Raw genomic sequence first — 25574 nt, 5'->3', positions numbered from 1 at the left:
GCTCCATTCTTCCTACACCTGGTGAGTTCCGATCGACTTTCCATACATCTACACTACACTATCGAACACTTGTAGCATTACACTTCCTGGGCCTTCGTCACCTACAATTGTAGCCTATCTAGAAGCTATTCTCAGTCTCCTGAATGACACCTTCACCAGAGACGTTCATCTCTGTGGGACTCGCCCTGCGGTGTAATCGAGAGGAGCTCAGATTAGGTGGGTTTGGTGTACTTCATCATCGTGACCTTGAGCGGGAGCTGGGGCTCGTCAATGTGCTCTCGCCCGGGCAGGGCGGGAGTCTGTACAAGGGAGAGGCGCCACTTAATTTCCTCTTGCCCTGGCGCGGGGGCGAGCTTAAAGTTCTCGATGATAGCGAAAAGGATCGTCTCTGTGAAGGAATGAAGGATGAGAGGGCGAAATGGCGAGGCAGGAGGGTGTAAGCGACATACTGAGCTCAATTTCGGCGAATTTCATGCCAATGCAGGAGCGGTTGCCACCGAGGAACGAAAGTCTAGAGGGCACGAACGTGAGTGCGAGACGGTGAGTTTTCGATTCAGGGTACGAAGACGTACGTGTGAGAGAAGGCACCGGGTACAGAAGCGTCGTTGACCGATTGTGGGAGACCGTCGACCCAGCGCTCGGGGGTCCACTTGTCAGCGTCGGGGCCCCAGATATCTGGGTCGCGGTTAACAGCCTCAATGCCGACGACGATGGTCTGGTTCTTGTTAACGGGCAATTCTCGGATGACCTCGCCGTTGTTGAGCGTGACGGGCTCGCCGAGGGGGATAATGATCTCCTCTGTGGCACTAGATACCATTTTCAGCATGTTAACTAGGAAGAAGAGGAGGATCACCTACGTGCGATGCTGGAAGGAAGCGGGGGCGTAGAGACGGAGGGTTTCACGATAGCATGCGTCAAGGAAGGCTTTGATCGAGCCCGACATTAGTGATGTTCAAAGATGAGATGAGGCAGCGAGACTCACGAAGGGTGGTGACGGTGTGGTAATCAAGCTCGTCGTGGCTGTCGGCACGGGCCTTGTTTAACTCTTCGCGGAGACGACGCTGACGTGGGAGGTCTTGCGCAAGGGAGTGTAACATGCGAGCGATGGCAGAAGCGGTCGTATCGTGTGCGGCCGAGATGAGCGTGTTCATCTGACCCATCACCTCTTCATCGGGCAGATAATCCTTCTCATTGGCAATAGCTGATAAGTTGGCACGCACTGATGGAATCAAACCCACAGGTCAGCCACACATTAGCGAAAAAGACAGGGACAAGATGTACTCAGGATGCTCATGACGTCCTTTCCCGAGCCCACCTGTGCCTCCTCCTCAGCGTCACCCTTGAGCAGAGCCTGCCTTTTCTTTTCGTAGAGCGCCTCGCTGTTTCTCTGGAGGGTCTCAACGATCTTGCGAACCTTCTGCACGCGCGGAACAGGGGTGATGCGCGCGAGAAAGCGTTGGAGCCAGACAGGCAGGTTCTTCATACACCAGACGCAGATTGGCATGAATTTGCGGAGCGGGTAGACAGTGTAGCTGTCGAGCACCGGGGATTGTCAGTGGCAGTTGAAAGAGGACATGGCAAAACCAGGGAAGACGTACGGGAGCTCACGTGCAGCGACCATGTAGTCGTTGTCCTCTGTCGAGTCGTCCAGTGCATCGAATGAATAGCCGAGCGCACCGACTCCAACGCCCTCGAGGGCCGAACGAGAGGACCATTTCCAGAGGTCGAGGATTGTCGACATTTTCTGAGAGGCCATCTCTGCGTCGGAAGGTAAAGTGGGCTGCGCTTCGAGTATCTTGGCTTGGAAGACGTCCCGCACTTGGTAGGCAATTTTCCAGAAGGTGGGGGTGAGCTCGCGCATGTGAGACACACCGAAGAGAGGGTTGATCATCTTGCGCTGCCTGAGTTGAGATGATTCGTTAGAACGTATAGGAGGGTGTATGAAGGTCGTCGAGAGAGGAAGACACTCCGCTAAAGGGGGGCGTAGTACCGTACATGTTCTATAGCAGAATGAGGATGAAGGAGACATACTTTTTGTGTGTATTCCCGTGTACCGAGATGAGGCCCGGGCCGAAACAGTAGTAAAATTCGCTGCGGCAGAACGGTTAGCATCGGTAGAGTTAATCAATGACAGGACATACGACATCATAGCAGGTGTCTCATCGAAGACGTGGGTGTCGCGGACAAGGACGTGGTGCAGCGCACGGGTGTCGGAGAGGTAAATTTGCTCCTCCTGTGAATTGGGCAGAAGGTAAGCTTGTTTTTTTGGGATAAGGGTACGGTTCATAGATTCACCCCAGCAATCATGTTGACTTTGAAGGCCTTGCCATATGTTTTGGAGAGTTCGTGGTGGTAGTGAAGACCGTTAGGGCCTGAATAGAGGTCCTCGGCGTTTCCTGAAGAGTAGAAGGTCAGCTTGCTATGTGCAGGATACCAAGAGGGGTCTCACCGAGCATGAACGACTTCGGCTCGGGGCCAGGAAGGGGAACAAGGCACTTGATCGCCTGCCGGCGCCAGGCAGAATACAGGCCGTAAGCAGTAATCAAGGCAAAGGTGAGCCCGTATATTTGAGTGTAGGTGACGAGGCCATGTAGAATGGAAGAGTTGGTCGTCGGCGAGTGGAGGCCAAGCCAATCAGTATACAAGGCGAGGGGGTTGGAGACGTTGGCTTCGCTGATCATAGAGAATGGTCGATGCTGAAGAAATCGATCTATTACTGAGTGTTGTTTTCACGTTCGAAACGTTGTCCCCGGGTTGGGTGAAATGCTACTCAGCCGGGCGTAAAGTGGACCAGAGTCACTAGTAGATAGGGCGGCAAGGACAGCCTGATGAGCATCACTACTTTATAGCTTCCCGCGGGATTTGGGGATGAGTCCGTATGCTGGTGTGGAGCTTCATTCCCGATAGGTATCTGGTTTGGCAACAACATATAGACCGTCGTGCGAAACTGGGGAAGTATTCATCAGCGTTGCGCAGAGCCCAGGGATGCGGCAGAGGTGAGTTGGCGTGCCAAGTAGTATGCATTCGGAGTCCGAAATATCTGGGTTATGCTCAGGCTCCTGTAATAGATGACTAGACACTAGCGCGGAGTCCAAATTACAATACTCATTGACGTTGCGTATCACAAGGTAGATGGATGCGGTAGAGGTGCGTGAGCCTGTGTGAACGTAGGTGAACGCGGGGACAAGTTCGGAGTCCGAAACATCTGGTCTAGGACACCATTTTGGGCTGGAAAAATGTATTCGACCCCCGCTTTCGACTCATACAACAGAACGGAGGACCCGACGCAGATCAGTCAAACTTGACCATGTACGACATGATCTATCTGGCGTCCTAAACGGCCATGGGAACTCGTCCACCTCATTTCGCACATGGTGCCATCGTGAGACTGACCGAAGTTCCTACTAGTAGAAATCAACGCCCATGTTCTTTCCGGATCATTTCTAGGTACGTGGCTAGTCACCAGGCACTCCGTACTACTCTTAGTTTTCGAAGCAGACCTCACACAAGACAATCGTTGTGTTAGTGCTCGAGCGTGCCCTTTGTACGCAAAGCATACGATAGTCTCGCTCATCATGGGATACGGGGCACCTTCGAATCACCTATGAGGGTGATAGCCGAGTGTTCTTGCGAAGATATTCGCCAGAGCATGCCGCTATGAGCGTAAAAGGACTCACAAGGCTCAGAGCACTACATACTGGGTGTATCGTTGGTGGTGTGTTCTGCCTCTGAGAAGTCTCTGCCGTAAAACAGCAGTTGTCGATAGTAGTAAACCTTCCTTTCTTCCATTGATCAAGTTCTTCTATGTATGTAATATCGGACGGCTCACGGCTCTGGATGATTGACTTCAGATTTTTCCCAGCCTCCAAACTACGGTTCGACGATAGAGCTTCAGGCTTAACCTCGACAACCTCCAGTGGGTTTAAATCTTTTTGGGAGGGATCGTACTCACTCATGTCCAACACAGTTCCCGATGACATCATCAATAGCCTCTCCTTCTCCGCAGCGCACACAAGACCTCGCGGACACCGGGAAAGTCAGCCCCGTCGACTTTCAGAAGCCACTCAAAGATGTCGAGCAGAACGGTGCATCCTGGCTCTCTGTTCTACCAATCAGCGAGAATATTAGGTCCAATAGCGGGCGCACGTCACCGACTCTCCTGGATGCAGAGAAAGGGAAACCATTGAATGTCATCTATGTCGACTTTGAGCCGGGCGACATGCGCAACCCCGCGAACTGGTCGCGCCGACGCAAATGGCTCGTTACCTTTGTCGCGTCGTATTTCACCGCCCTGACCGGTAAGTCCATCACTTCACCTCTACACCACGCATACTCACTCATCCTCCGACGGCAGGCGCAACCGCCTCGGCGTACTCGATGGGCTTTCCCTCGATGATGCGCGACCTCGGGTGCAGCCAAGAGCAAGCTGCCCTCGGCATCTCCATGTTCTGTCTCGGCTTCGCGCTCGTCCCGCTCCTCACATCTGCCTTTTCTGAAGAGTTCGGCCGCAGACCGCTCTATGTTGTCTGTACCATCGTCTTTACCGCCATGTACGTCGTCCAGGCGAGCGCGAAAAATATCCAGACTGTGATTGCCGCACGCTTCATCTCCGGCGCTTTTGGCTCGACGGGTGCGACGATGGTGGGTGGTACCGTCGCAGATATATGGCAGCCAGCAGAGTGCGTCCCTTCCCCTCATCTTCTAAGGCTATGGCTGACCCAACATATCACAGACGCGGGCTGCCTATGGCGATTTACTCTCTCTTCGCCGTCGCTGGAACCGGGACAGGCCCGATTATTGCAGGTTGGATTGAGATGTCGATGGGCTGGAGGTGGATCCAGTGGTTCCATACCATGTAAACCTCTCGCCCTTGCTCTCGCTCTCGCCCATGCTTCGATTATTACTGATACACTTGGCTGTAGGGCTGGGGGTCTTTGCATAGTCCTCACTTTCACCGTCTGCAAAGAGACGCGCACAGGCATCATGCTCACCCGCAAAGCTAAGAAGCTCCGCGCCGAGACAGGCGACCTGCGGTATCGCGCCAAGGCCGAGGTCGAGCGTGGGTCGATGAAAAGGCTGCTATGGGTCAGCTCAACGCGACCAATCAGTATGTCTACGGTGCTCTCTGGTCCTTGGATGTATCCACTCGCTTACTGTTATCACAGTCCTCCTCACCACGGAGCCGACGGTGATCGTTTTCAGCGTTTGGATTGCCTTCGCATGGGGCATCATGTACAGCATGTTCGAGTACGCTGTCGTCTCGTTGGCATTTTCATTTACATCGAGTCTCACATACGCTTGACTAGGTCGATCCTGCCCGTCTTCCAGAGCCTGTACGGCTTCAATCAGGGCCAAGTAGGCCTAACCTTCAGTGGTATGACGTACGTACTTTCAGTCCTCTCCTCTACTTATCTTCATTTTATCTTCACCTTCATAGTTCATTAAGCTGAAAGATTAACTTGGGGTTAGCGTTGGTGCGCTGCTCGGCTTTGTGACCAACTTCTACCAAGAGTCTCTCTACCGGTATAACTTCTGCTCTTCCATGTCATCCGAATTCTTGGTCTGATGGCTCGGGGTTCTCACTTTGAACAGAAAGTATTTCCCCTTTCGCGGCCCTGAAGCTCGACTGTATGCCGCCTGCGCCGCGGCGGCCATGTTTCCCGCGGGCATGTTTATCTATGCGTGGTGCTCGCAAGTTGATATCCACTGGATCGTACCCATCATCGGTGTCACGGTGAGCCACCTCTAGTCGTGTGTTGACATGAAGGGAAAGCGCCACTGATACCTGCACCATAGCTGTTCATGTGGGCAACGTTCATCATGTACCTCGCCGTAGGCTTTCCTCTCCTCGTCCCCCTTTTGGACATATGTTCATCTGATCTGGTATGCTTGCGATTCTGAAGGTCTTCACATATCTTGCGGATTGCTATGGTATTTACGCCTCATCTGCTCTCGCCGGGCAGTCCCTCCTTCGTGCGTTGACTACAGACCTTGTTTATCTGCCCTGTACTGATTGATGCTCGCAGGAAACCTCATGGGAACCGCTTTTCCACTCTTTACGACGCCGATGTACAACCACCTTGGCTACCACTGGGCTTCGAGCCTGTTTGGGTTCATAGCGGTTGTGATGATCCCTATACCATATGCATGTCTTGTTTTTCACCTGTTTTCACCGTCTGCTCTTGTGACTAATAGTACTGCATCCCCCAGGTCTTGATGTTCTTTGGTCCAAAGATTCGCGCGAAGAGCCGCTTTGCAAGCACCGTCGTGCATAAGCAGAGCTGAATGCCTATGCCAGCAGGCTGGAAATTCCGCGGCAAGCGACCCTGAGCGTAGTATGCTCCATGGACTGAGAAGTTGGCACTCAGAAAAGGAAGACAGGGAAGGAGCCCCAAATGACCAAAGAAAACTTACAACTCTTTACATAAAAGAATAATGGCTCATTTTGGAGTCCTTCGAAACATTTGCTTTCACACAAGAGTTGTCTAATGATTTCTTTGTGCAACAAAATGAGATCGAGGGCGTGGGCAAACGAGAGGAACGCGCAGGGTTGCAATATCATGGGACTGCGTGGGTCTTCCCCGCACGACCATAGGAGCCCGTGGATATACTCATGCAGAATCCGAAAAGGCCACGAAGGACTGCGTGGGATATTGTAGGATTGCACCAGACACTACGGTCGGAAGCCGAGCACACTTGAAGACACAGATTTCATTTTTGTTCTGCAAACACGTCATATAATCGTTAGCCCGTGGACGTACTAAGTTATGTACCGACGGAACACGCAGCATTGCGTGTGACGTCGAGGAATTGCGTGCGATCCCGTGTAAACCTGAGTGTACACAACCCAAGAAATCATCGAGGCTCCGGCGGGCATGCTACAATGCCACTTGCTCAAGACACTTGGCAAGGATAGTATTGGTATTCGATAATTCGTGGGTTCGAGATATACTACATTCCTCAGGCCTCAGCACGGATATAATTTGCACAATCCTCGCGCTAGCCGCCACTACTCTCTGTCACTACTAGTAGTAGGCTGGTATACAACCGGGTTTCAGACATGAATGATCGTAGTCCCGGACAATCCCGCGGGTTGTAATAATAGTTCGGCGCCTTCCTTCCTTCCTAACTCCATTCGTCCCTACAGCTCATCTTGGCTCGCCCAATCCTGCATGCCAATCCCCCATTCAAAGGATCGTGCAGGTCATTTTTCTCTCGTGCAGACGCTCTTGCTAAACTTACAAACTTCAGACTCCTCCCGGATGTTCCTTATATTACCAGGACCATTTTGCGCTTGTTTTTCGCTCTTCATTTACCCTACCTTACTGGCATCTGGTCCAAAAGCCCCTGACGACCTCAACACTCGCAGCAACTTCTCTTCAGAATGTCTGACCTCAGGAACCCTTCTCAAGCGAACCTTCGTCGGCGTGTGCTCGACTCCGAGCTCTTTTGTCTTGTGTCCAGTAGTTCATGTGGGTCATGGGCATATTCGTGGAGTACTTTGTCTTTTCAGTCATTCCTCAGTTATTTCTCACTGAAAACATACAGAATGCATAACCACCTCAAGATTTGTCGCTGCGGTCACTCTCGGATTTCACACCTTGGTTTTTCCCAAGTTTTTCCGCTCAGTTTCATGATCCGACTCAGAGTTTCGCTCATGATCCTCGGAGATACAGGAGATGGTTCGCCCACCCAACGCAAACTCAGTCCGCATGGAATGATTCACACTCGAGATTAATGGTCGCTATATGGTCATTAGAACGAGGTCAGGTTGTGGCCCCTTGACCCTCAATCTGGATTCAAAGGCTGTACATGCTTTTCCGCATCCTCGTGAAAAGGTTTCCGCCCATATTCAACCCCTTCTTGGCCCTAAAGGTGCGGCATCTGGTCTTGCATTCGGTTTACCCCGCATGCTCACGAGCATCCCAAGAGGTTCCTACTGATCCTATCAAGGATGTCTGACGGTCTAGCATGCTCTGGCGAATGTCTATCACTGGAAACCATCGGCTATCAGCTTTGGGAATGCTTCGAAGGTCCCCTGCTTCGCATGACTGCACACCATTCGTGCTCAGAACAAGACTTTCGTAAGTTATGCTTTGCGCGCAAAGGAATCGAGGAAAGCACGAGTGAGTACACTGCATTAGCAGTGATACATACATCCTGCCCTCCGGTGCCTATCGGACCTAGGGATCTCATAACGCGAATTGCGTCTGTTTTAATGCAAGACTTATGCAGAGAGTACGTTTGCGCGACGCAATCAGAATCTGGATTTATTCGAAATCGTTTAAGACACGCATTCTTGACCAACACTGTGTGACCACATCCTCATAATGCCCTCCATACGTGCTCAGCATGCTCAGAACGTGATTCTTGAGTATCAACTTCGACTGGCTAAGTCGAAAACAGGGCTCCCCCCTCTCCGTCCTCCTCCTTTGCGCGAAAATAACGGTGAACCAATCCGTGTTGGCATTCTTGGCGGGGGTATTGCTGGACTCTATGCCGCCCTTCTCATCGACTACCTTGGACCTGAGAGTGGGATCGCCTACGACATTTTAGAAGCAAACCCAGACCGTATAGGCGGACGTCTGTACACGCATCGATTCAGCGACTCGCCCAATGACTACTTTGTGAGTGACTCAGTGGTCAATGTCGTTAACTCTAACGCCCTAACATCGCTCTTCAGGATGCAGGAGCGATGCGCTACCCAAAAATTCCATGGATGAAGCCTACCTTCGCCCTCTTCAAATATCTCAACCTCGACGACCCTAAAACGCTTATACCTTACTACCTCAGGGACTTGCGCGGTAACAACATCTGCCACTTCAACAACACAGCCATCCTCTCCGCACGCCTCGAGGCTGCGGACGCTCGAGGTGACTTAGATCCGTTCGGCACTAAGGTCTGCGGCCTGACCGACACGGTCGATAACCTCGTCGGCAAGAAGCTCAACCCGTTCAAGGACATGCTCACTGAGGATTTTCAAAGTGGGTGGGAGGTGCTGATGTCGGTCGATCAGTGGTCAATGAGGGACTGGCTCGCCTCGGCTGCAGATGATTCTCAAGAGGCATATACAGAGCCGGTATGTAGACTGCAGTTATGTTCACTACTAACAGAGCGCTTCTGACACGAACTTTTTTGAAAAGCTCATCAATTATCTCGAGACGTTCACTTCGTCCTCTGGTAAGTTATCTTCCAAACGGTCAACTTTCAAATAATCATCCCCAATCCAGGCCTTTTCAACTGTGCGCTATCGGAGATGATAATGGACGCAATGGACTTCGACTACCAGCCAACACCCGAGTGGTTCACCGTTCAGTAAGTTTCTCTCCTACGCTGTTCTGTGAAGTCGCTAACCCGAGTCACAGGGGAGGCGGAGAAGTAATTGTGAATTCCATCATCGACCGTCTAACTCAACCCGTCTATCGAGGCCGCCGCGTCACCGCAGTTGCTCCCGTCTTCGAGCCCGAGTCCACAACTCCAATCGCACTCAATGTCACGACCACCTCCGAAAACGGCCTGGTCGATTCCCAATACGAGCACGTCATCTCCACGCTGCCCTTTGGCTGTCTTCGCATGGTCGATACGTCTGCCCTCGAATTCCCCTGGGACCTACAAACGGCGCTCAGGACGCTCCATTACGACTCTGCTGTCAAAGTCGCCGTAAAATTCAAAACAAGGTGGTGGGAGAAACTCCCCCACCCTCAGGTCGGCGGTGCCTCGACGACCGACCGGCCGACGCGGATGGTCGTATACCCTTCGTATGGTATTGGCTCGGAGGACGCGACGATGATTGTGAGCTACACCTGGGCACAGGACGCCCTTCGCATCGGCGCGTACGCCAAGGGCCATGACACCTCGAGCGAGCTGGCGCTCCTTGAATGCATCAAACGCGACCTCGCCGACATGCATGGCATCAAGGATTTGAGCGTCCTTGATCACGTCGATTACAAGATTGTCGACTGGTATGGCGACGAATATTCCAATGGTTCGTTCTTTCCTACCCCCCAGTGTAGCAACAACAGCTGATGTTGGCGTGATCTAGGTGCCTTCGCTCTCTTCGGTCCGGGCCAGTTCTCCAGCATGCACCAACAGGTCACCCAACCCATTCTGGGCATGTTCCACTTCGCCGGTGAAGCTACCAGCGTTCATCATGCTTGGGTCGTCGGGTCACTCAACAGTGCCTACCGCTCCATACTTGAGATCGTAAGTCACTATAGTCGTTGTCCTTTCTTGAGCGGTCTCTGACATTTTATGTAGTTGATTCACGAAGGGAAATTCTCCATGATAAACAAGCTGACCTCTCCCGAATGCCCCTTCCCAAGACCGGACGAGATCGACTGCATCCTGACTATCGTGCAGGTCGCCCTCGGTCAGAGCCACAGGCTGTCCGGTCAGTCTGCACCCGACCCTGTTATCCAGCAGAGTTCTTGGTCGTCGCTGCTGCGTTAACTTGCGTCTACAACTGGCCTTGTCGTGTGTACGTTGGGTTTCCCACCCGTCATGTAACGTAGAAGTTATTCTGTGTGTATGTATACCATGTCCGCCATTCATCGCCCAAGGACATCCTTGTACCTACATATTCTCACTGGCACAAAATCATTGTTTGTTTTCAAGACGAAGGTCTTTTAGTAGTTCAGTACATACCTGACTTTGAGCCCAAACTTGAAAAGGACGATCGCTGTCGCCAAACCACTATTACAACTCCCCCATATATGCTACCACCCTTTTGCTTGTAGGAGCGCGGAGAGGAGGCCAAATGCTGATTTGATCTTGAGGCATGCTCCCTCATCATCGTTGCATGATGTATCGAACATACGAGCAAATCAAAGCAAAAAGCTCTATATCTTACAGAATCATTATCACGGTCTTTGCGTCATCTCGCAAGGAAGGATAAGATAAGATCTCAGATCTTATCTTATCTAACCTGAACTGTATCCTCGATCTTTCCAAAAAGTTGGGAAATTGGAAATACCCATGGCTTCCTCTTCCTCCTCCGCCTCCTCGTCCTCATCCTCCTCTTCCGCATCCTCCTCTCCACCTCCCCCAAGCTCAAAACCACAACTGAAACGCAAACGATCTAAACCTAGCCCTGAAGCCGACTCCGATTCCGACTCTGACTCTGACGGTGAATCTCAAGCCGACGACGATGAGGCCGAGGCAAACGAAGATGAAGACGAAGAGCCCGTGCTCTCCCATGCTGCCAAACGCAAACAAAAGAAACAGCTGAAAATTGACCCTTCTTCCGCTGCTCCTCCCTCCCCCTCCTCCCCCTCCAAACCCACAACCACCACCGCGACGCCCGCAAAGAAGCAGAAAACCGCCGACAAGGAGGGACCCCCAAAGCGTCAAAATTCGGTATGGGTGGGCAATCTGTCGTTCAAGACGACTGAGGATGCCTTGAAGCGGTTTTTTGGGGGCGCTGGGGAAGTTACGAGGGTGCATATGCCGGTGAAGGCTGTGGGGCCGCAGAAGGGGAAGTTTGGGATGAAGGAGAACCGAGGGTGTGTGGTTTTCTCTTTCTGGTTTTTCTCAAGAAAAAAATTGCCTGTGGTATGATGTATATTGGTACTGATGTTTGCTATCGAATGAATGTAGGTTCGCATATGTCGATTTTACGACGGAGGAGGCGAAGAAGAACGCTATCCTCATGAGCGAAGGCCATCTCGACGGTCGAAAACTGCTCATCAAAGACGGTACGTCACATCTCATTCTTTACCTCTTTCCTCCTCGCCGCAGACATCTCATCTGCATCCTCTCGTGTAGGCGACGACTTCACCGGCCGACCTGCCGCCCCCGCCGCAACCAGCACCACCGAAAACGACAACTCCTCCCATTCCAAAGTAGCACAAAAAATATTGGCCGTGCAGACGCAGCCTCCTGCTCCTACTCTTTTCTTTGGAAACCTGGGTTTCGAGACTACGCAAGAGTCCTTACGTGGGTTCCTGGAAGCTCATAGGAAAACTAAACCCGAGGCGGAGACTGGGACAAAGACGGGCACAGGGACAGGGGCGGATGGAACTGCCGAGGCTGGGGCAGTGGAAGGTGGTGCAGAGAAAGAGAAGAAGGACGCGTGGATACGCAAGGTACGGATGGGGACATTCGAGGATAGTGGTCTCTGCAAGGGGTCAGTCTCTTTTTTCTAAAGCTCTCCGCCTACTTCTGGTGGATACATCCAGCGCTAACTTTTCTTTTTAATGCCGCTCTCGCAGATGGGCCTTCGTCGATTTCACGAGCATAGAGCACGCCACCACCGCTCTCACCAATCCACGGAACCACCACATGGACGGCCGAAAGCTCAAAGTCGAATATGCCTCCGCGGACGCTGTACGACGTGGCGGTGGACCGGGCCCACGACCTGAGCGGAGCAAGTATAACAGAGAAAATGGGAGGGACGACGCTCGCGGTGACCGTGACCAGCGACGCGGACCGAGAACTTCAGTCACCGATGCTGATGCTGGTGGAGACTCGGTTATGGAAGATGGGACGGGTGATGGTGATGCCGCTGTTGGTGCTGGTGTTGGAGGTGAGGAAAGCCCACCCAAACGCAAGGAAGAACGCGTGAGGCTAGACAGGAAGGGAAAGCCGCGTACGAAGCCTGGGGCTGCGTTGGCGGCGGCGCAGAGGGAGCAGGCGGCGATCGTGCCCAGTCTGGGGAAGAAGATCACTTTCGATTGATAGAGTGAAGTGTACGACGTCGAGGTCTCTTTTCTTTCCTCAATCTTTCCCGGGATGGTAGTACACTTTACACGGCTTTGATCGTTGCGATTTGGGATTGAACAATCGCATCCACTAGCTTGGGATCCGTTGTTACTGCCAGTGTCACGAGCGTGATTCAAGGGAGCACTGTAACAGTTAACCGCAAAAAAAAAATCCAAAAGAGAGGCTCGTCGATGTATGTCTGTATATACATCTCAACCCAAAACGTCGACATTACGCGTAACGGCTGCTGGCTGGCCTCTATCGATCCGAAACTAGACTAAGAAAAAAAAGACGGCTGTACAATGGCGATGACAAGAGAGCGAAAGGAGGCAAGAGGGAGGGAGGGAGGAATAAGACCTAGGTAGCGTACTTCGAAGGGGTTCGGTTCGGTTTTGGAAGCAAAGCAAGGCACTGTCAAATGTGAGTCGTGGATCTACAAGATGGGGTATGACGACCACAGGCAGGAAGGTTCGGTGTTCGTAGGTTCGTGGTTTTCGTAGACAAACGAACGAGCGGACGCGCTACGGTTTGAGCGAGCGGAAGTATTGAAAAGAACTATGTAATTTGACCGTTGAAAGAAATTCCCCGGACCCTGCCACGCACCCGACCACCCACGCAACCCCTACTAACATGCCCCGCACTCCGTTCTCAGCGTCATCGACCGATGCACTGGCACTGGCACTCTATCGGTCCTTTTTCACGTTTTCGACGCTGAGAAAGAAAATTTGGTTGTCAGTTGACTTGACTGGAGGCTTAGAGAGCAGCATATGGAGGGTTGTTCGGGCATGTCGGTGGAGGGATATATGAAGAAGTGACTTACTCGTCTTCGTCTGAACGATCGTCGTCCGCTCCATAACCCATGACCACGCGCCATGCGATAGCGAAAATACGGTAGGACCAGATACTTTGAATGATCTAACAGCAGGACCGACGCGAAGGTGTATCAATCAGTTAAAACGACCCTATTTTCTATTTGACATTCGAAGTAAGTCGTGGGTGTGGTGTGGCACGTACCTCGAGAGAAACGAGCAGCGAGACGAAGATGACATAGACGTCGTGCGTGAGGTAATACCCGCGTTCCGGAATCCAGTCAAAGGGGATGAGACGGGGCGCGTCGGAGTAGGCGGAGATGATGACTTTGATGAAGAGGATGTGGCGGGTTGCCACCCAGGAGATGAGGAAGATTCCGAACGTGATGTCGCATGCGACTTGGAGGGAGAGATATCGGAGCATTTTGGCGAGCTGATATGATTCAAAACAAAAAATAAGATCATGATTGAGGTCAGCTTGCGGGTTTCACGGTCGTAGGAGTGGGAGTGGGAAGGAAGGTGAAGAGACGGAGACGGAGACCTACGGGGAGGACGATGTCGCACCAGTCCATGAGGACCATGATCAGACAGCCGACGCGAGTGAAGTTGTACGCGTAACTGGCGATGATGAGCGCACAGGAGATAACGTGGTGGGTCATCATCTGCCAGTGGTCTTTCCGTGGAGCCTCCGCGTTGATGACGAGAAGCAAATGAAAGTAAAATGCGGTCTGCATCATATAGTAGAGTTTTACTGGGCCTGGAAGGGGTATGTGGGGGTAGCCGGACCAAAAGTCGGAGGGAAGGTTCATGTTAACGTACTGCAAACATTCAACGTCAGTCTAACAGCATGAACGAAAGCGAAAAAGAAAAACTGCCACGTACGAGCCCCATAGACCAGGAGAAACAATAGTAGACAGTCAGCCAGCCTTGCTCTGCAAAGCGAAGCGTGCTCCGGTGTATATGGCGTCCCTCTGGTGAATCTGTACGGAGCTGCAAGCGTTCACCTACACCGTTCTGCTCGAGGGACTTGGCCGAACCGTTTGCGCTGGCAGCATGTCCGTTCGACTTGCCGTTCGCGAATGGTTTCGGGTTTTCGTTTCGACGTCTCCAGTCTCGTGTCAGCTTCCAGTTGGCGAAGGGTTCGAGCACGAGGAGACGCGAGCCGTCGCGAAGGACGGCGAGGAGGGCGATGAGGGAGACGACGAAGCAGATGTCGGCGTAGCCGATATCGTAGAACGTCGCGTTGGGGAAGCAGTCTGGGTCGTTTGGGGTAGCGACTGGGTAGGAGAGGGTGAAGAAGGGAGCGAGCAAGGAGGGCATGCGCTCCTTGTCGAGGAAGTAGTCCATGGTTGGGGATGAGGAGCTCGTTTAGCAAAATATTGTGGGGAAACGTGTCGAAAGGCAGGTCATGAACAGAGAGCGGGAAGAAGCAAGGGGATGGCCAGGTGTGTCGAGACACTGGCCGACGGTGTTTTAAGGATGAGCGACGAGGCGACGCTCGTGCGATTCGGAAATGTTGGAACGAGGCCAAATAATATTCATCCGATTTCTCGGTAAACGCGCCGTCCAAAACACGGAATATTGTCCCACATTCAACGGTGGCCACTTTACGACCACCGCACGAACGTGCTCTTCACCGTCCACGACCATGGCCTCCTCCTCCACCGTCACACAGCCCAACACAACGCTCTACCTAAACAACCTCAACGACCAGATCCAGAAGGAAGAGCTGCGTGGCCAGCTCTTCGCGCTATTCACCACATACGGCAAGGTCATCGATGTCGTCGCAACCAAGACGCAAAAGATGAGGGGTCAGGCCTTCCTCGTCTTCACCGACCTCGCAGCGGCCACATCTGCCCTCCGCGCGACGGACGGCATGCTATTCTACGACAAGCCCCTCGTGCGTCTCACTTTTCTGCTCTCGTTATTTCGTACGCGAACCCAGACTGACTAATACCTACCGTGCCACCCCTCGTATCACATCCATGACTCTCAGCGCGTTCAATACGCAAAAACAAAGTCGTATGCGACCATGCGTCGCGAAGACCCCAACTTCGTTCCTCCCACCGCAGCCCACGGCCGTCCCCTCACAGACTCACAAGTCAAACCCATCGGTGGCGCCGGCTCGTCCGTCCAAAAGCGGACCCGCGAAGACGAGGACATGGAGGACGGACGCGCACAGAAGCAGAAGAAAGCGGCGGCAGCGGAGGAGGAAAGCGATGATGAGGAGATGGAGATAGACGACGACGAAGATGGTCCGCCGGCGCAACAAGGAGGAGAGCAGGCGGCGACTGGGGCGGCTACGACTAGTACGTCATGTATCATATTACTATACCTCAATAAGCATGTCTGCGATAAGTTACGCTCTGGCTGATCTGTTCTGATTTCAATGTGCGCTCTTAGTCCCGCAAACGGCAGGACGATCCTCAGCGCGGTTACTGTGTACGAACCTTCCCGGCGAAGTCACGGATAGCGTGTTGTCCGTGCTATTCCAACAGTGCGTATCCTAATCCTTCCACAACTTCACCCAGCTGACATGTTAATTATATGTGGTGGCGTAGATACCAAGGATTCCAGTCCACGCAGGTCGCCCCAGCACCGACAGCGACAGCAAACGCCGCGGGCCAAAAGGGCAAGATGGCCCAGGTCGTGTTCGATACACCCGAGCTCGCCTCCGTCGCAAAAGAGGCTCTGGACGGGTTTACGCTGAAAAAGGGCTGGAAGATGACTGTTGCGTTCGTTTGATCATCCTCGTTGTGTATCGTATCGGATCTTCTGCTTCTATCTTTGAGTTTGACGTCTCTGCGACGGGAGCACGGTTTGGTTTAGCTTTCGCTCTAACGGCGTGTCTGTGCTCTTGATAACCATAACCCGGGCTCGTGGACTTCCCTAAGCCACTCTCTTCACACTCGCGTAGAGCAAGGCTGGCGATCGTACCATTGTTTTTTCTGCTCTATAGAGCTCGTACGTGGCATTTGTTTATGTCCTTCGTTCGTGCTGCCATCGAACGAGGCTGATCGGCGTTGAACATTAAACGTTGAAGTATGTTAATATGAAACCTTCGTGCTCTTTAACTTGCCTACACCGCTCTCTTCAGTGTTCGCACTCGGCACTGTGTACAACGAACGCGCCACATTTGCGGTTCATGAATTATGGTGTTCTAATATGCCACAGTGACACTGTTGTGGCGAGCGGACTTTGAACGGCGAAGAAGGATCAGTGCGGCCAAGTTAGTATCTGCATACTGAAGCAATTTGTATGGGAGCAACGACGAGGTCAAGCGTTACGGTCCGGAGTATAGCAACGGCCTCTGGATGGTGCGTTACGATTGCACCCCAGGTGGTGTGGCGCCGTAGCCGCCCCAAAAAATCATTAAATAATGCCTTTTTCGTAGCAACGGAGCCCTTGTTACGTAACGCTGTTCTGGCAATGGAACGGAGGGCGCGTTACGCGTTACGTTGGGCCGTTCCCATACAAATCGCCTCAGTATCTTGAAAGGATACAGTTGTACTCTCGCATAGGTCGAAAGATATATCTACACGGCAAACACTTCCTCTCGAGTATCCGGAAGCATGCGAAGTATGAAAAGACAAGAAAGAAAATCCTATAAGCACGAAAAGAAATGTAGATGGGGTGTAAGCACTTAGCGGTGTCTCTACTCTACGACTCTACACATGTATACCCTGTAGCTAGACTTCACCTCTCTGACCCGATATAGCACTTCGTCCAGTCAGACCCCAGACAAGCAGGTGCAAAATCAACCGTGGTATGACGTATACAAGATATGAGGCGTGTATTTACGTTGCAAAGGCCGGGATGTAGATGTACTGGAAGCCAAATAAGATGGTTGGGTCTTTTAAATATAAGCCAACCTTCAAAATCTGGTTCCCCCTCGGTCTCATAATTGCCCATTCTGGTAGACGTGTCCCAGACGCGCACCGAACCATCGCTCACGCTCGACACCACACGCTGGCCGTCAGCAGTGAAGGCGATGGAGATGACCCAGCCACTGCGGTCTACTAGTTGCTCATGCAGCTGACTTCCGGTTGACACGTCATAGAGGCACATCGGGTGAGTTGAGCCCAAGACGATACGTTGTCTATTAGCAGATAATGTGGTGGTGTTCACAAGTTGATCGTAACCCTCTAGCCTCTGAACCTCCTCCCCGCTGGATGCATCCCAAATGTGCACCGAGTTGTCATACGAACCCGAGACAATACGCTGGCCGTCTGCAGAGAAGGCGACGGAGGTGACCTTGTTAAAGTGACCCTCCATCTTCTGCAGCTCCCTCCCGGTGGGCACGTCCCAGATACGCACCGACGCGTCACTTGAGCCCGCGGTGACAAACTGGCCATCAACGGAGAAGGCGACAGAGTTAACCCCGCCATAGTGGCCCTCCATCTCCTGCAGCTTCCCGGTGGAGGTGTCCCAGATGTGCACCGGCCCGGAGCCTGAGGCGACATGCTGGCTATCAGCAGAGACGGCAACAGATGTGACAATGCCAGTATGGCCCAGCTGCTGCAACTCATCCCCAGTGGATGCATCCCAGATACGCACTGACCTGTCATCTGAGCCTGAGACAACACACAGGCCACCACTGACAGTGGAAAATGCAACTGAGTTGACAATATGAGTGTGGCCCTGCAGCTTATGTAGCTCCTTCCCCGTGAATGTGTCCCAGATACGCACTGACTTGTCATTTGAGCCTGAGGCCACATGATGGCCGTTGGGAGAGAAGGCGACAGATGTGACAAAACCAGTATGGCCCCGCAGCTCCTTCAACTCACTCCCAGTGGATGCATCCCAAATGCGCACCGAATTGTCGTACGAACCCGAGACAATGCGCCGGCCATCAATGGAGAAGACGACAGAGGTGACACGGTCAGTGTGACCTTCCAGCTTTTGCAGCCCCTTCCCGGTGAAAGCATCCCAGATACGCACCAACTTGTCTAACGAGCCTGAGACGACGCGTTGGCCATCAGCAGAGATGGCGATGGAATATACTGTAGACCCGACATACACGCGTGTGAGGACACTGCCATGGTTGCTGGTTCCCATGAAGCGCAGGCGTGGCAGACTAGGGAAGCATGTCCTCCACTGACTCGGTATCCCTAAATTCGAAGCAAACTCTGCTGCTAGACTCGAGATGTACAGATGCGGTGTCGACAACGATGCAGGAGTCTGTAGAAATGACTTGATAAGCCTCGAGACTGCCGTCAGGGCCAACTGCAGCTCAGTCTTGCCTTCACATTGTTGCTGTACCGACATGATTAGCAAAGCGACCTCGTTTGTGATGAGCAAGAGACTCACTAATTTGGCCATCCATGCCATCACCGCGCTCACTCCATTGACACAATCTACCTTGGCAGAAAGCAGATTCATCACTTCGATCCAAAACAACACCTTCTCTGACTGACTGAATGCCAGAAGTTGATGCAGGAGGCAATGGAGAGCTTCACTTGCTGTACATATTTTTATCAGGTGTGATGGCCAATTCCTACATGCATATACCAGGCCAGCTACACCGGTTATGTTTTTGGTAATGGATTCATGGAGATCCTTGATCTCGGAGTCGAAAAGGTACGATGACGGGAGATTACATATGTTGAATCGGAGGGAGCGTTTCATGATACGAAAGCACCCTCGAGCAAGGACATGATGGCTAGCATCCGCTTCACAGATAATCTCCTGGCCACAGCGCCGCTCGTCAAAGAAAAAGTCTGAGAACGATTTATGATATGTATATATGCAGTCATTGGAGATGTATGTGACGGCATGGAGATCGTCGACAAGCAGTCGAACAGCCTCGGGATCGGCGTCGTCAGAGTCTTCAGATATGAGTTCTGCGAGCTCGTGGATGGTGAGGGGCCGAAGCGCGCATAAGATGCCATGCAGAGCAGTAAGTCGGAAGTTCTTAGTCTCGTCTTCATGGCTGTTGATAGAATCGCGGATGATATCTGCGTATAGATTATCAACAAGCAAGCTCTCGCCTCGTAATGGACGGGCATTTTGCTCTAGAATTATGGCAGTCATCCTCTTGGCCTTTTGCATCGTCGAAAGCCCACGACGAGATATCAAACGAACTACAGTGGCAGCGTAAATGAACAGGCCGTTCGAGAGATCCGCAAGACCTTCCAATGCGTCTCGATATGAAGTCCCAAGTTCTGGTAAGCTGTTGACGAGGAACTTCATGATGTCCTCTCGGCCCTTCTGCTTCTCGATGTCCTCCATGTGGTAGATAGCGTCATGTGATAGCGATTGGGCCATGTCGACGATGCTAGGGTGAGGACGACTAGTTATGAGGATTTTTAGGCCACGCATGCAGCTAGGCCCTTCATCCGCCATCGCCTTAATGAGGGATCGTAGCAGTTCAGGGCCGCCGTCTTCGTCGATCTCGTCAAGAGCATCAATGACGATGAGAGTGGGAGGAAGATCGTCAGGACGATCCTTCGATGTTGAGCGCCATGGATGGATTAGTAGATGACCGATATGTTTATCTGAGTTGTGAATAGCATCGTGGTCAACGCTGCGAAGAGCTCTCGCAAACGATGACGAATGTCGCGCGAGCTGGTACGCCAGAGTAGGTACGATGTTCCCCAGACGTCGCAAATCGTCGACCTGGCGGGAACAGAAGAAAGAGGCACCCAGGCCACGGCGAATGTCGCCAGAGTCAAAAGCCCGGCAAACACTGTATGCGACGGTAGACTTCCCCGTGCCTGCCCTACCACTAAGCCAGAAGATGGGAGGGGTTGACGGAGAATTATCAACAGCCCAAGCTCGGATGCGGTTCAGGACTTCTGTACGTGTACCTTCTGTGCACGGCCCACGCTTCGGCGTGTCCTTTGCGGTGTCCGAATCATACATGGCAGCGGGCGCTCGGCGCCACTCTTTGAGTTCGATGCTCTGTAATAGCAGTGAGTACCGAGTCAGCTCTCATAAGTAGATAGTCTTACCTCAAGCGATTTTAGAATCGATTTGGTGTCCCGTTCGATGGCCAAGGAAATATCGATCTGACAATATGTTAGATGCTAAACTTGAGGTTGTCTTACTGAGCTGAGAGATAACGTACAAAAAGATCTTTCGACCTTTGATCAAGCTCCTTCATTGCTTCGCTGACTTTCTCCCTGTAATGCTCGATATTGACCGCTTTCTTCCACAGCGCCGCGTACCGCATATCATACACATCTTGCGCCTTAGGTATCAGAAAGCTGTTGTGCATCAGCGTCAAACACGAAAGCTTCACAGAAGTCATAGAGAAATCGAGGCACCTGACAGAGGTATCAATCCTAGAAAGAGAGTCCAAATCCTCCGTCTTCTCGATGGCCCGCTCTATAACGACAAGCCGGCGTATGAGGTCTTCGAACGCTTTATCGGCACTATCGTTCACATCCCTGATGTCCTGTGTAGGTGATGACCTCGATCAATGAGATGTTTTGTGGATAATGATGAGACGTACTTCGACAACATCCGCAATCGCCGTGAAGACTGCAATGGGCGTCTTGAACGGTGTACCTTCCAACAGAGGTTCAATTCTTTTCGCGAGGTGTACGAGGCCTTCTCAAACGCGTGCCACTCTATGAGAGGCACGGGAGTGAGCCTGCGCTGCTTTGATCTCGTCAATGGTTGGTTTTGAGGAAAAGTCCTCAGGAATAGAATCAGCCGCATCGACTGTTGATCGGCTGATCAGTAGAGATCGCTGGTTCAGATAGACTCTACGTACCCGGGGATATCGTAGACTGACGCAAGATGGCATCGACATCGACATCGGTCAACGTTGCCATCTCACTGGCAGGCGTGGGACTCCGAGTCTCTGTACGAAGGGCTGATCGTTTTCGGCTCTGCGCACGGAGAGTATCAAGAAATCGTTCGCGCAATCCAGGGCTAGTCAAACGGACATGATGAGTTAGGTTGAAAACAGGCCGTTGAGAAGGAGTGGACTCGGACGAGGTGCTTATTCAGAGCATACCTTGTAGCACTTGAGCTGTTTGGACGAGGACTCAGGTCGGATTCAGAGATCGAGTTTTGTTCTGGACCGCGTCCACGACGTCGACCAAAAAAATTGCGAAAGCCAGAGGGAGGGGTGTTCGAAGACATTGAAAAGTTGTTTCGAGAACGCTCACCAAAGGGGAAGAGTCTCAGAGATAGCTGCGAGGGAGCGGAAGTCACAAGACATACGCGTGGTTAGCTTTCCCAGCCTATGTGTATGCTACCCACGAACACTACTGCTTGAGACGGATGTAACATAAGTATATGCGTCTTAGAGCCGTGGCAGGAGAAGATGTGGAGCAGAGCTTCACAAGTGAAATGAAAAGGCGAGTATCTTTGAGATTGACTCGGAGTGAGCTGCCTTTTCATTTCTGGCGGACGCGGGCAGCGGCGGTGGCGGTGGCAAAAGTGCCTTCCTGAGGTTTCCTCCAGATCAGCGAGTTTCAGTCCTGTGAAACAGATCCTTCCTGAATCGAGGAAATCCTACATTACGAGGGTGAGGTACCAAACAAACATCAAACGTCGAACAAACAAACAGACAAATTCAAAGGAACACAAAAAAGAAGTAGTATCAACTCGTAAAAAGTGAATGTCAGAAGGTAGGTGACAGGTAAAACCGTGGCATGGGTAAAGAGTAACGACAGGAAGGGGACTAAGCCTGTAAGTAAAGATGCGAGATGCGGAGGTAGGTATTACAAGCCAATGTACGAATTATGGGTACGGGGGAGTATCTGAAAGTCCATAGCTACTAGTCCGTCGTATCTCGTATCAGTTATCAGTCCGTCGAGGGAAATGGTGAGTGGAGGTCGGGATCAAGTAGGTTCAAACCCTACAACATGACAGGCGCCTCTGTCACAACCACAACGCCCACCAAAAAATCCTATAGATACAGAGAACATCCCAAGTGGCCATCGTGACTATCCACTCAGTTATGGCTCGTCAAAGACCACGAATCAAGATCGACCGAAGGCGGCGTGACGAAATCGCTCGAAGACAGGCCGGACCACTGCGGGTTGAACAGCACCTGCAGATTACTACATGCCAAGTCGTCAGCACCAACAATTCAATGAAATGGCAAGAGGAAAAAAACACTCACTAAGTCCCCGCATCCAAACTAATCATCACGACCGTCACCCCCGGATTCGGCTGATCCACCTGCCCATCGGGCAGCGCCGGATCGCTCGAAAGTCTCGTCGCGTCCCCCGTCGTGAACTTCGCCCCGCTCGGTGCGTTCAAGATCTGCATGATGAGCGTCTCGTCGCCTATCGTCAGCGTCGCCGACGTCCCAGAGCTGTCGACCGAGACCGTCGCGTTGGTGTGCATCCGCCACATGACGGACGCGGAGGAGGTGATTTCGTCTTGGAGGAGGACTTGTTTGCGGGCGTTGATGGTGCGGATGCCGCGTTTGAGGGAGGTGCTGTAGTTGACCATGACCGAAAGTATCAATAATCGTTCGCAAAATAATAAAAATAAAAATAAAATGAGGTAGAGAGATATTCACTCACACATTGAAATAAGCACTCGTCAGATCCGCCACGAAATACGCCGTCGAATCGCTCCCAACGTCCAACACCGTACTCGACCCCTGCGTCGTCCCAGAGCTATCATGCTTAACCGTCGGCGCCGCACTCACATCCTGATTCCCCGCATCGATCAAGATCGTGTTCTGTCCCTCCGTCCTCTTCCGATAATACAACCACCTCTGCGAATCCTGATCATCGCTCGAGAAATACCCCGTACTCAAATAATCGCCCGAACCGAGCTCGCCCGCCCAGCGCGTGCCCAGCGCATCGAGCACGAAATCTCCACAGTCGAGATCGTTGTGCGTCTGGTGGCCCTGGAGTTTCCCGGCCTTCATCGCGACATAGAGCGCGTCGACGTCCGTCCAGCTGCTCCGCATCGACGCCCACTGGTCCAGTCCGTTATCGAAGAACTCGTCGAGCGCAGTGCCGTCCCAGAATGCTCCTGCGACGGTAGGATCGTACCAGAACATCGCGTTCGGCTCCGCGGCGTCGTACTGCTCGCGCTGGAAGAGTGAGAACTGGGGCTGGTTGAACTGTTCCGCGTAGAGGAACATCGCGTTCGCCGTCGTGGAGTACTTGTTCGGGCCGTGGTCGCCGTAGTTGAAGAGCGAGGTCGCGCCGGCGACGTACATGTGGAACAGTCCGGTCTTGTAGAAGTTCGAGTTCACGGAGAGTAGGTCAAAGTCCGAGCCGGTCGCGGTCAGCAGCGAGGAAGACATCTCGGCGTGTCCGGTCGTACCGAAATACCAGTAGTTCGCCGTTTCGGCCCAGGTACCGTCGTCGGAAACGGCCTGCGCACAGTTGTTCTTCGCGTTGTCGATGGTGTAGCTCAGGATGGTGTCTGCGTTACCGGTGGTGTCGTCGTCGAGGATGGCGAGCGCGCCCATGGTCAGGCCGCTGTTGCAGACGCAGTTCCAGTTACCGGTGACGTTCTGGGACCACCAGCCGTTCGTGCCGGTCTGATAGGCGAGGACACCGAAGCTGAGACCGTACTGGTTCATCGTGAACCGAATAGACGTCTTCTGGTCGTCCGTCCATGCGTCGTACAGCCAGTCATAGGCGATGGCGAACGAGGCGGTCAACTCCGCGGTGTCGAGGAAATGAGCCGAGTTCCATTTATCATCGTCAGGACCCCACGAGGTCGTGCCGTTGCCAGCGGCGTTCTAGCGTCGTGAATACAAGATCGCAGTCACGGTGAGTATAACAATCCATACACCACACACGAAAGGTGAAACTGTGCTATAAAAAGAATTCGAGGGTAAGGTCGAAAATAGTAAAACAGTCACCCACCTGCAACTCAGTCCACGTCCGATCGACCCATGCAGTATTGTTAGTCATACGGTAGACATACGCGAACGCCTTGATCCTTCGCTTGATATCGCGAGCGACGTCGAGAATACCGCTGCTTCCGTCCATGAAGTACGCCACGGGATCCTGCGAGTTGAAGGTCGTCGCATTACCGAAGATGGTGTCGTTCCAGCCTTTGAGGTATGGGTCGTTCGCGATCAAGGTCGGGAGAGCAGCCCATTTGTAGGCGGGTGCGATGAGGCGGGGACGATCGGGGCGGAGGGAAGTAGGGCTTGGGTTGGAGGGTTGGAAGGAATCTGTGGGCCAGGCGAGTTTGGTGTCGGTGGTGGGGTTAAAAGTAGGGGTAGTGAACGCTGCGGTGTTCGTCTAACAGCGTCCCCAAAAACAAAAACAAAGTTAAGATTAATCCCAATCCCGCCGGGTACCAAAAAAAGATGCGATGCGAGTAAGAGAGCAATGAACGCACGGTGGAAGGATAGACAGGCATCATGTAATCACTCTCCGTCGACGTCGCGAACCTTCCAATCTCATTTTTCGCACTCGCAGCAGCGCTCGCCGCCGCGCTGGCGGACGCACTCGACGCCTGGTCGCTGTTGGCCGACGTCGACGAATTATTGTGTTTTGCCGCGCGCGAGCCGAGGACGCCACCGAGGACGGCGGCGATGACGACGAGGACAAAGACGGGTACGCCGAATTTTATCCAGTTGCTGATGGGTTTCTTTGGCGGTTTGGCAGCGGCGGCGTTGTGGTCGACGGCGCCGTAGTCTTGATCAACCGGGGCATAGCCGGCCATGGTGGAGTCGACGTCGGGGGTGACGCTGTCGAAGCGTTAGAGGATGAAAGAGAAAAGCTTGCTGCTGAAAAGAAGAGTTAGCAAAAGGGGGAAGGAGAGACGGGAGGTGGGGCAGGCAGGAAACCCAAAGGAGGTGATGAGAGAAAGAGAGCAAGAGGCCTGTGGCGGGAAGGCCAAGCCGTGTGCGGCTGCTAAGAATAACGAGGGTGGCATGCTCCGTCATCACCCCGATCAGTTGGTGTTCGGCCTCCATTGTCCTTTCCAGCGTCTCGTCCTGCCCAGCTTCAGTGTAGCGTACGTTCGAGCACAGAGAGAGTCGTTGTCGTCTGAGAGAAAGAGTCTGGCGAACGACGCAGCTTCGAATCTCGAGTCGATATCGACGGCAGCCTGCGAATTTATTTACCCCGCTGTCCGGAGCCCTGGATTCTAGCGCCAATTTCCCCGCCGGGACCAATT

The 25574-nt window shown here is 52.7% G+C and overlaps 8 protein-coding genes across 8 annotated transcripts; 4 read left to right on the top strand and 4 right to left on the bottom strand.

Moving 5' to 3' along the window:
* Positions 1–212: 212 nt before the first annotated feature.
* Positions 213–2681, bottom strand: STEHIDRAFT_112148 (cytochrome P450; the record flags this gene model as incomplete). Its single annotated transcript, XM_007305566.1, has 11 exons — positions 213–388; positions 450–511; positions 573–806; positions 858–924; positions 983–1219; positions 1282–1532; positions 1599–1901; positions 2032–2091; positions 2142–2233; positions 2296–2396; positions 2450–2681. 11 exons carry the CDS (start codon positions 2679–2681, stop codon positions 213–215), a joined length of 1815 nt encoding a protein of 604 aa, XP_007305628.1.
* A 692-nt stretch (positions 2682–3373) lies between these two features.
* On the top strand, positions 3374–6598 carry STEHIDRAFT_122499 (MFS general substrate transporter). Its single transcript, XM_007305565.1, has 14 exons — positions 3374–3447; positions 3499–3916; positions 3968–4298; positions 4355–4679; positions 4733–4855; positions 4923–5107; positions 5166–5247; positions 5307–5381; positions 5470–5523; positions 5593–5734; positions 5797–5832; positions 5904–5973; positions 6027–6145; positions 6211–6598. The coding sequence occupies exons 3-14, from the start codon at positions 3974–3976 to the stop codon at positions 6283–6285; spliced, it is 1611 nt and encodes a 536-aa protein (XP_007305627.1). The 5' UTR covers positions 3374–3447; positions 3499–3916; positions 3968–3973; the 3' UTR covers positions 6286–6598.
* A 1732-nt stretch (positions 6599–8330) lies between these two features.
* STEHIDRAFT_169491 (amine oxidase) lies at positions 8331–10707 on the top strand (the record flags this gene model as incomplete). Its single annotated transcript, XM_007305564.1, has 7 exons — positions 8331–8627; positions 8684–9079; positions 9144–9180; positions 9231–9315; positions 9366–9985; positions 10043–10203; positions 10258–10707. The coding sequence occupies 7 exons, from the start codon at positions 8331–8333 to the stop codon at positions 10447–10449; spliced, it is 1788 nt and encodes a 595-aa protein (XP_007305626.1). The 3' UTR covers positions 10450–10707.
* A 267-nt stretch (positions 10708–10974) lies between these two features.
* On the top strand, positions 10975–12675 carry STEHIDRAFT_158246 (RNA-binding domain-containing protein; the record flags this gene model as incomplete). Its single annotated transcript, XM_007305563.1, has 4 exons — positions 10975–11501; positions 11596–11693; positions 11764–12124; positions 12210–12675. 4 exons carry the CDS (start codon positions 10975–10977, stop codon positions 12673–12675), a joined length of 1452 nt encoding a protein of 483 aa, XP_007305625.1.
* An 840-nt stretch (positions 12676–13515) lies between these two features.
* STEHIDRAFT_158245 (longevity assurance proteins LAG1/LAC1) lies at positions 13516–14855 on the bottom strand (the record flags this gene model as incomplete). Its single annotated transcript, XM_007305562.1, has 4 exons — positions 13516–13614; positions 13714–13941; positions 14054–14326; positions 14391–14855. 4 exons carry the CDS (start codon positions 14853–14855, stop codon positions 13516–13518), a joined length of 1065 nt encoding a protein of 354 aa, XP_007305624.1.
* A 301-nt stretch (positions 14856–15156) lies between these two features.
* On the top strand, positions 15157–16529 carry STEHIDRAFT_169489 (RNA-binding domain-containing protein; the record flags this gene model as incomplete). The annotated part of the gene is made up of 4 exons (XM_007305561.1): positions 15157–15408; positions 15505–15817; positions 15912–16005; positions 16070–16529. 4 exons carry the CDS (start codon positions 15157–15159, stop codon positions 16251–16253), a joined length of 843 nt encoding a protein of 280 aa, XP_007305623.1. The 3' UTR covers positions 16254–16529.
* Positions 16530–17204: 675 nt separating this feature from the next.
* STEHIDRAFT_59318 (uncharacterized protein) lies at positions 17205–20375 on the bottom strand (the record flags this gene model as incomplete). Its single annotated transcript, XM_007305141.1, has 2 exons — positions 17205–18751; positions 18815–20375. Coding segments are annotated over 2 exons (3108 nt in total), but the record flags the coding sequence as incomplete, so codon positions are not given.
* Positions 20376–21965: 1590 nt separating this feature from the next.
* On the bottom strand, positions 21966–25424 carry STEHIDRAFT_99228 (heparinase II/III family protein). The gene is made up of 5 exons (XM_007305560.1): positions 24792–25424; positions 24308–24691; positions 23000–24180; positions 22591–22911; positions 21966–22528 (listed from the first exon to the last, which is right to left on the bottom strand). The coding sequence occupies exons 1-5, from the start codon at positions 25116–25118 to the stop codon at positions 22420–22422; spliced, it is 2322 nt and encodes a 773-aa protein (XP_007305622.1). The 5' UTR covers positions 25119–25424; the 3' UTR covers positions 21966–22419.
* Between the last annotated feature and the right edge of the window lie 150 nt (positions 25425–25574).

Source organism: Stereum hirsutum, assembly GCF_000264905.1.
Source record: "Stereum hirsutum FP-91666 SS1 unplaced genomic scaffold STEHIscaffold_9, whole genome shotgun sequence".
In the NCBI taxonomy this organism is placed as follows: domain Eukaryota; kingdom Fungi; phylum Basidiomycota; class Agaricomycetes; order Russulales; family Stereaceae; genus Stereum; species Stereum hirsutum.
The sequence above is the reverse complement of the archived record's forward strand: the minus strand, read 5'-3'. Positions and strand labels throughout refer to the sequence as shown.

What these genes read in the sequence shown, in the direction of transcription:
- STEHIDRAFT_122499 (XM_007305565.1), top strand. Translation starts at nt 3,974, where the DNA reads ATGACATCATCAATAGCCTCTCCTTCTCCGCAGCGCACACAAGACCTC. An exon ending in ATCATGTACAGCATGTTCGA is followed by an intron (nt 5,248 to 5,306) that starts GTACGCTGTCGT and finishes ACGCTTGACTAG; the next exon opens with GTCGATCCTGCCCGTCTTCC. An exon ending in CTAACCTTCAGTGGTATGAC is followed by an intron (nt 5,382 to 5,469) that starts GTACGTACTTTC and finishes ACTTGGGGTTAG; the next exon opens with CGTTGGTGCGCTGCTCGGCT.
- STEHIDRAFT_99228 (XM_007305560.1), bottom strand. Translation starts at nt 25,118, where the DNA reads ATGGCCGGCTATGCCCCGGTTGATCAAGACTACGGCGCCGTCGACCAC. An exon ending in GGACGTGGACTGAGTTGCAG is followed by an intron (nt 24,181 to 24,307) that starts GTGGGTGACTGT and finishes TCACGACGCTAG; the next exon opens with AACGCCGCTGGCAACGGCAC. An exon ending in AGTTTGGATGCGGGGACTTA is followed by an intron (nt 22,529 to 22,590) that starts GTGAGTGTTTTT and finishes CTTGGCATGTAG; the next exon opens with TAATCTGCAGGTGCTGTTCA.